At 50.9% G+C, this 8,867-nt stretch overlaps 2 protein-coding genes across 2 annotated transcripts; one reads left to right on the forward strand and one right to left on the reverse strand.

The window, feature by feature from the left end:
• Positions 1-2,453: 2,453 nt before the first annotated feature.
• Positions 2,454-2,759, reverse strand: LOC147526982 (feather keratin 1-like). The gene has a single exon (XM_086626383.1). The coding sequence runs from the start codon at positions 2,757-2,759 to the stop codon at positions 2,454-2,456; it is 306 nt and encodes a 101-aa protein (XP_086482509.1).
• Positions 2,760-6,988: 4,229 nt separating this feature from the next.
• Positions 6,989-7,294, forward strand: LOC104371056 (feather keratin 1). The gene has a single exon (XM_009990348.2). It carries the CDS (start codon positions 6,989-6,991, stop codon positions 7,292-7,294), a length of 306 nt encoding a protein of 101 aa, XP_009988650.2.
• Positions 7,295-8,867: the final 1,573 nt, after the last annotated feature.

The raw sequence follows: 8,867 nt of genomic DNA on the forward strand, positions 1-8,867 counted from the left end.
TCTCCAAAGCTTTTGTAAATGGTCTGGTGGAGGAGGGGAAAGTGAAGGGAGACGTCCTCCTCATGTATCAGCTCTCCAAAGGAAAGAAGCTACGGGTGTAACTGGCAATGATATCGGCCAGGTGGCGGTTAGAATTCATAAATGAAGCCCACATCACCACCCACCTCTGCACCTCTGAATACAAGTACAGAACTGGTCCCAACACCCATGATTTTATCAGCACCACACGGCACAGCACAGCGATAATTCTAATTAGGGAAAAAATGCCTTTCATCCCAGTCCAACACCCAGAGACAGTTAATTGCAAATAATAACAGCCAAACAGCCTATACAGTAGATAAGATGCTAAATATTAAAACTCTGAAGACAACTGTGAGAGCAGAGAGAGAGCACTCCGAGAGTCCGAGAGTGAGAGCCCCTGGAAGAGCAAAAGCCTTTCCTTCTGCTCAACCCTCATTTTTATATTAGGCACGATATGGAATTCTTAATTGCTCAATTCAGCCCTCAATCCTGTCTAAGTTCAAATCCTAAGTGCAGTTGTGGACCCTCAGTCCCAGCCATGCTCCCCCCATCCTGTTTTGCTCCTGCCCACTGGCAAGAACACATCAAGCTGTGAAGTCCTTGAGGCCTCAGTGCCAACTATAACCATCAGTGCGCTGTCAGTATTCATAGAATCACAGAATGGCACAGGCTGGAAGGGACCTTAGAGATCATCTAATCAAACCTCCATGTCATGGGCAGGGACGCCTCTCAACTGGACCAGGCTACTCAAGGCTCTGTCCAACTTGGCCTTGAACACCTCCAGGGAGGGGGCACCCACAACTTCTCTGGGCAATTTATTCCAAAGTCTCACCACACTCGTACTGAAGAATTTCTTCCTAAGATCTAATCTAAGTCTTTTCTCCTTCAACTTAAACCCATTTCCCCTTGTCCTATCAGTGGACACTGTTGTAAAAAGTCCCTCCCCATATTCTTCTCATGATGAGTCCCAGACAAAAACCAAAACACAGAGCTCCTTTGGCTGCTAAAAAGAACTAACTCTGTCCCATCTGAAACCAGGAGACCACCACAGAGGTCCATGGGCAGTGCATGGCCTCCTCATCTCACTCCTTTCCTGCCTGTGCCCAGGTCTTCCTGGGAATGTTTGTAAAGCGAGGGAGGCAGGGAAGGACCTAGGGCAGGAGGAGAGGCCGCGGGTGCAGGCTGAGTGTGTCAAAGGGCTGTCCAGGAGCTCTCCAGGCAGTGCAGTGACCAGCAGCAAAGGCTGCAGAAAGACTTGCAGCTGAGGAAGGGGAGCAGCTGAAGTGCTGCAGGACGCAGCTGGACACAACATGTCCACTCAGAGCCCTGACTGGAGGCTGGCTTGGTAATAGCCAGCCATGTCTCTCCACACATCCTTCAGCACCTGACAAGCTGCAGCCCAAAAGCAGAGCCAGGGAAAGGTGCCTTTGCAGTAACCCCATCAGAAGAGCTGAGACTCCCAGCATTGTTTCCAGATATCGAGAAAGGTCATCATCATCCTGGGCTATGTGAGCAGGATCGTCGCTGGACATTGACGGGAGCGAAGATCCCACTGTACTCAGCACTTACCTGATGGCATCTAGAACACTGTGTTGAGTTTAGGCTATAATGCAAGTGAACCAAGTGAAATGAGCTGAGTGCAGGGTGGGCAGGATGGTGAGAGGGCAGGAGCACTTGGTTGGGGAGGAGAGGCTGAGGGCATGAGGCTCGCTGAGCACAGAGAAGAGAATGCTTTGGTGGGAGAACTAAAATCATCTTTAGAGTAGCTATAGTCATTGAACTGCGTTGGGTCATTCTGTCCGTACCCAAAGAGGCAGATAAATCTAGAACCCAGAGGGTCACCCACCCATTGTATGATTAAGACTACTCAGAGCAAGCCTGTGTTAACAGTCACTGCACAGCCTTCTCCAACAAGCCCCTCACAAAACCACTGCAGACCAGCACCTCTCTCGCTGGGCATTGTGGAGGAGGACCTGCAGATGAAAGGATGACACAGAGGCGTAGGCTGGGATGCAGCAGAAGTTTAATGAGTGAAAAGGGGGAAATGAGGCCAATCCGTGTGGTAGTCTCAGTGCTGGGAGCACCAGAGGCAGGCGTGAGTCTGTGCTCCATTGCTGTGGTGGAGATCCCACCAGGTGTCCATCTGCCTGCCCCACAGAGGGAGCAGGGTCAGTGGTTCCTACCTCAGCCAGCTTTGTGTTGTCATAGCCCAGTGGAGCACAAGACAAGGACATAGGAGGGAAGTATAGAGTGGAAGATGGGAAAGGCAGGCATGGGCTGTGCTTTCCCAGAGCCCAGGCTGGCCCTGTCCTTTTAAAAGGGGGTCAGAGATTGCTCAGCCACTCAGAGAGCAACAGCTCGATGCTCTGTTCTCACTCCGGTACCATCTTGGGTGTCCCTGGGGGCCTTCACCAGGGCCATGGTCAGCAGCTTTAGCAGGGGAGGCACCTCCTGCCGCAGTAGCCGCTGCCGAAACCAGAGAGGCCAAAGCCCCCGGAGGAGATGGGCACTCCCTGAGAGCTGAGGATGCTGCCAACAGCAGCAGAGGTGGAGGATCCCACGGCGGTGCTCTGTGGGAAGGAGCTGAGGATGGGGCCGGGCAGGGTCACCACCACGGGGGAGGGCTGGATGAAGACAGTGGAGTCCTGGCATTGCCTGACACAGGGCTCATTGCAGCTGTTGGCCAGTGGGGTCGGGCCACAGGGCTGGACTGGCAGGCACTGGTTGTAGCAGGACATGTCTTGGGTCTGCAGAAGCACCTGGGAGAAAGGGTAGGGAGAAACAGAGCATGAGGAGTGGATGAGGAGCAGCCTATCACCCCACCACAAGAGAGACAAACCACGTATTGGAGACAAGAGTCCATAGGTCACGTGAGCCAGGCCCCAGACTCTCTCTATGTCACAGCTTCTGCCCCCAACCCTCTTCTATGAACAATAGCCCCATGGCCCAGCCTATCACAGGGTATGTGTTGAGAAATCTTGCAGGAAGCTGAGGAGTAGGAAGAAGAGCTTCAGACTCACCTTGTTCCAAATGAGACGGAGGCGAGAAGAGTGGTTGAGAGAGTGAGGAGAAGGGCCTGCTTTTATACTGCTCCTGCACTGCCCCAGGCCCACAGTCACTGCACGCAGGCAGTAATTTTCCAAAAGACTCACCTCCAAAGCAAAATATCCTACCTAATGGCACAGGTTGTGTTTCAGTTTCCGTCAACGCTGCAGTTTCATTTCCTCATTTCTGACCTGCTTGGTCCATAATGACAGCTACTTTCATGTGCTGGGATGAGACACCCAAGGCTATCCCGGGTGGTAATGCGTCAATGTGGTCAGAAGACAGACAGCCAGGCTGTGTGAATGGTATCACCTGCCTTCGTCTTCATGCCCTTTGCTCTGGGGAGAACATTTACCAGGTTGTCTGAGTACAGAGAGATGGGTTCAGGAACATCAAAGCCCACCCGGTGTTGAATCAGGCAAAACACATGGAGGTCTAGAAGACCTTCTTCCAGGTAGGTCAGCAAGAAAAGGAAGTCTTGGGCAAAGGCAACCCCAGGACTGAATGGAACAGCTTCCCTGAGGGCAGGGCGTACAAGAAACCACAGACCCTTCTGCCTTATGTCAAGCCCTGCAAAGATAACACAGCAAATCATCCTGGAAGCCATTTCCCAAGACAACAGTACAAGAAGGTGATTGTCAGTGGCCAGCGTGGCTATCTGGAGGGGAAAGCAGGCCTAACCAAATTCACAGCCATCTTTGATCATGTGTTTGGCTCCAGTGGCTTAGCAAAGTGTAGAAAATGTTGCTAATGTCAGCTAACCATGGCTTTTGACGTGATCTGCTGTACCAGTCCTTACTAACCAGCTGACAAAATACAGACTGGGGAAGACAACAGTGCAGGGGATTGAATTTGGCATGGCTGCTGCTCATGACAGATCGTTCAACATCATCTCGATCCCTGCAAACGTGCTGGAGCAAATCATCCTGGAAGCCATTACACAAGACAAAAGGAGAAGAAGGTGAACCAACTTCACAGCATAATTTGATGACATGATTGGTTCCGTTGGGTGAAGGAAGTGCTGCAAATGTTGTTAACGTCATCTTACCATGGCTTTTGACATGGTCTTATGTACCAATCCTTACTGACCAGCTGACAAAATACAGGCCTGTGAAGAAGGCAGTGCAGGGGATTGAAATCTGGCATGGCTGCTGATCTCCAAGGATTGTGAGGAGTGGCACAAAGTCCAGCTGGCTTCCACTCCCTCCTGGTGCATCGCATTGCTCCAGAGTGGGGCCAAGAGCGTTTAACTCCTTGACACAATGTCCTGCAGTGGGGGAAGAAGAAGCTCCTGCACCACGACAGCCTGAGGCTGATGGGCTTCCAACCAGCTTTGCAGCAGATGATGTGAGTCGTGGAGGACACCATGAGGCAGCTCACAACTTTGGGGAAATGGTGTCAGACAGCATCCTGGGCTGCATTAGGAAGACCGATGCTATCAGATTGAGGAAGTTGTTCCCTCTTCTTGACTCGGCACTTCTGACAGCACAATTGCTGTCCAGTTCATGGCTCTGCAGTTTGAAAGAGGAACGGTCATACTGGTGTAAAACCATCAAAGAACCACAGAGCCTGTGAAGCGAGTGGAGCCTTTGAGGCCTACGGGATTCTTATGGTATTCAGAAAGGACAAATAGCAAGTCCTGCAGCTGGAGAGAAAGAAACTCTTTAATATGCATGGACTGGATGCTATGATCATAGAGGTCTCAAATCTTGTCTGGGTAGATCTCCCCCCTGTGGCAGTGTCAGCCTTGGGGAGAGTCTTGGAGAGTGGAAGGGAACAGATGCACAGGCCTCACCTTCATGGCCAAAGAGAACAGGCAGCAGTGAGGAGCTCTCCTGAATGCTCTGTTGAGGGAAAGATAGGGTTTCAGAAAAAGTCCTCACCAGATAGGACTCAGACCTGAGTCCCAGGTGATATGTATTGTCCTGGAATGAGTGCTTCAGTAAGCCTTCTTCGCCAGGCCACAAGACCCGCTCAGCTTGGAGCACAACTCAGTAATATTGGGCAGCCAAGGAAACTTTTGTCAATTCCCCATGGACTGAGGGCTGGCAGGACACTACTGCACCACGTGCCTGAGGGTGCTCAGGGAGGGGATGTGCTCATCATGGCCCTGAGTCCAAAACCATCTCTCAGCCTACATCAATGAGGTGACGCACATCGCTGCCCTGCAGAAATGGAGGAAACTTTGACGTGTCCCAATAGGGCAAGGGATTGCTTTCAGTAGGCAAGCTTCCTGGGATAGGCTCTCCCTTCTCAAGGCGAGTCACACGCTAATTTTGGATTGTCCACGTGTCTGGCTTATGGCATGAGGCCAAGCCGGGAGTGCGTGCTGTCTGCAGGCTTGTATCCATGTAGGGCTGAATTCCCTTCAAGCAAGGGCAGCTCCATCACTGCCCCTGAAAAACAAGCTCTGTGCACTTGGCAGTACATGAGTACACAGCTCCAGGCAGCCCCAACGGCCATTACTGTCAGCATGACCTTCTTGTCTGCACTCCTGCATCTCAGGCAGCTCACAGGATGGGCATCGTGTTTTGGAAAAATGTTTCCTGTCAGCCAGGTTGAAAGAATGCAGCCAAAGTGTACGGTGGTGTGAGGAGAGTGGGAGGAAGAAGGTGCTCACCCGAGCTCCAACACAAACCTCTTGTGGTGAGTCGAGACCCGACTCACCACAAGGTTGTTGAGAAATCACTGTGTTTGGGAGGGCAACATTCTCCTTCTGCAAGCCTGATCATGGCATTTGTTGGGAACCTCCAGAGACTTTTGTGAGAGGGGATGACTTTGCCAAACAAACGGAAACCCACAAGAGAGAACTGCGTTAGTGGGAGAATGTTTGAAGCTTCTTGCAAAGGAGGTGGAAAACATCCTTGCCGCATTTCCACAGACCCATGCTGCCCTACACAGACCCCTCCAGCACTTGGAGCACATCTTCTGCCTGTACTGACGTGTTTCTGCATGGGAAATCCTTGGGGCTGCCATCAGAATATGTGATAGAAGCTTCTGAGTGGTCCTGTCAGAAATGAAGGAATGAAATGGCAGCATTGAAGGCAACCAAAACACAACCTGTGCCATTAAGTAGGATAATTTGCTGTGGAGGTGAGTCGGTTGGAAAATTACTGCCTGCGTGCAGTGACTGTGGGCCTGGGGCAGTGCAGGAGCAGTATAAAAGCAGGCCCTTCTCCTCACTCTCTCATCCTCTCCTCTCTCCTCCATATCCTTGGGAACAAGGTGAGTCTGAAGCTCTATCTCCTCTCCCACCTCCTCCTCTTCCCCATCAAGTTCTCTCAGCGCATACCTGCTCCTCTGTCCTATGCTGGGTCATGGGGCTACTTATCATGAGAGAGGGAAGAGGAGAGAAAGTGTTGCATGGAGAGAGGCTGGGGCTTGGCTGAAGTGAGTGATGGGCTAGGCAGTGATCTCTGTGGGTTTAGTCGCGCTTGGTGGGGAACTTTTGAGCCGAAGGGAAGGAGAAGCCCATGGGCATCTCCACAACACCTTCAACTCATCTCCAGCATGGCTTAATCATAGAATCATAGAATCATAGAATGGTTAGGGCTGGAAGGGACCTTCAAAGGTCATCTAGTCCAACCCCCCTGCAAGGAACAGGGATATCTCCAACTAGATCAGGTTGCTCAGGGCCTCGTCCAACCTGGCCTTGAACGTCTCCAGGGATGGAGCATCCACCACCTCTCTGGGCAACCTGTTCCAGTGTTCTACCACTCTCATGGTAAAAAATTTTTTCCTAATATCCAACCTGAACCTACCTCCCTCTATTTTAAAACCATTACCCCTTGTCCTATCACAACTGGCCCTCCTGAACAGCGTCTCCCCATCTTTCTTAGTTTGGCTCTCTTTGTGGGAGAGTGACTGGCATCTCTTAATGCTCTGCTTCCCCTTTCTCCAGGTGCACCTCCATCCCTGAGACATGTCCTGCTACAACCAGTGCCTGCCAGCCCAGCCCTGTGGCCCGACCCCACTGGCCAACAGCTGCAATGAGCCCTGTGTCAGGCAGTGCCAGGACTCCACTGTCTTCATCCAGCCCTCCCCCGTGGTGGTGACCCTGCCCGGCCCCATCCTCAGCTCCTTCCCACAGAGCACCGCCGTGGGATCCTCCACCTCTGCTGCTGTTGGCAGCATCCTCAGCTCTCAGGGAGTGCCCATCTCCTCCGGGGGCTTTGGCCTCTCCGGCTTCGGCAGCGGCTACTGCGGCAGGACGTGCCTCCCCTGCTAAAGCTGTTCCCTGTACTGAGATCTCCACTTGGATTGACCTCATTTCTCTCTTTTGACTCATTAAATTTCTTCTGCATCTGAACTTACTCTGCCCTTTGTGTCATCCTTTCCCCTCTGAAGAAGCTCAGGCAGGCAGATGTTGCTCAGCGATGGTTTTGGGAAGCGCTTGTTGTGTAAGAGCTTGCAGTGATTAAGAACGTTGTTGTATAGGGTATTCCTGGAATGGAGTTAATTTTCACCATATTAGCCCTCCTACTGGTTCTTTATAGTTCTAGCTATGATAGTGTGGAGAAGAGATAAAGATTTCTTCTTTTTTTTTTTCTGGGCAGTGCTTTGCCAGTGGCAACTCTGTCTCTCCAACTCCCTCTCCAAAAGTCATGACATCATGGTCACCAATAAGGGCTAAGGGAAAGGAGGAGGAGGGTGGTGGAGGGTATTAATTATTAAATTGTTTTTCTTCTGAAGAAACCTCGAAGTATAATTGTGACCATGCATTCCAGGAGCGGCTGAAAATCACCTGCTGATTGGAAGCTGAGAATAAAGCTTTTTGCTTTGCTTCTTCACACTTTGCTTTGCTTTCCTTTGCTTTTCTTCATGAAACTACATTTATCTTGACCTGGGAGTTTACTGTCTGATTTTCTCCCTGCTTTCTCGCTGAGGAGGCGGAGTGACAGAGTGTCTTGGTGAGCATATGACAGCCAGACAAGTCGACTCACCCACTGTTTTTGGCACTCAATGGCAGTTTTGAATTGAGCATGCTGTAGCCGTAGTAACTACTAACTGTCCGGCTTCCGTGTAGGTCAGGGAGTTTGCTTGCTGCATTGCTTCCCTCTTGATTTGGCTGAGCTTGGGAACATGTTAACAGAACCAAAGGCTCTGGGGTTTGTCCTGGGGTTGAGGCCCTTACTGTGCTGAGAGGTATGTAGCGGAGAGGATGAGGAATACGCTTCTCTCTTCCCATCCAGGACTGATGTGGATTGTTTTTGTGCTGGCTCCTGAGATCCTTGTTCACAGTAAAGTGAGGTGTTTAACACTACTAATTAATGCTATTGGCCTGTTGTGGGGTTTGTGGAATATGGTGTCATGCTGGTGTAAGAGGAGACAAGTGTTGGGTGCAGTGACAGTGAAATATGGCCAATCTGTGGGTGTCAGCTTTTAGCATTGTGTTGGAGATTGACCTGTGCCTGTTGAGCCACAATTCAGTACTATTAGAGAGCCGTGGTCAAGACAGGGACCCAAACAACCTTTGAGAATGCCATGATGGAGCCAGGCATCCAAATTACATCTAAGAACACAGTAGTCAAGGCAGAGACCCAAACCACATCTAAGGACACTGTGGTTGAGGTAGGGACCCAAACAGTACCTCCAAGTAATCTCCCCAGTAGTGAAAAAGAAATAGTGGACAAGGAGGCAAACAGGTCCATATCAATTAGTAAGGGAAAGAGGAGGAGGAGGAGGATCCTGATCAGGAAGCTGGTCTTTCAGCAAAGACACAGGAGAGGAATTGGAAAAGAGGCAATGAATTGCAGTCTGTGGAGTTGCCTCCTGTCAAGCGTGAGGGCAAGATATCCATT

Source organism: Tauraco erythrolophus, chromosome 25 (assembly GCF_009769465.1).
Source record: "Tauraco erythrolophus isolate bTauEry1 chromosome 25, bTauEry1.pri, whole genome shotgun sequence".
Classification (NCBI taxonomy): Eukaryota; Metazoa; Chordata; class Aves; order Musophagiformes; family Musophagidae; genus Tauraco; species Tauraco erythrolophus.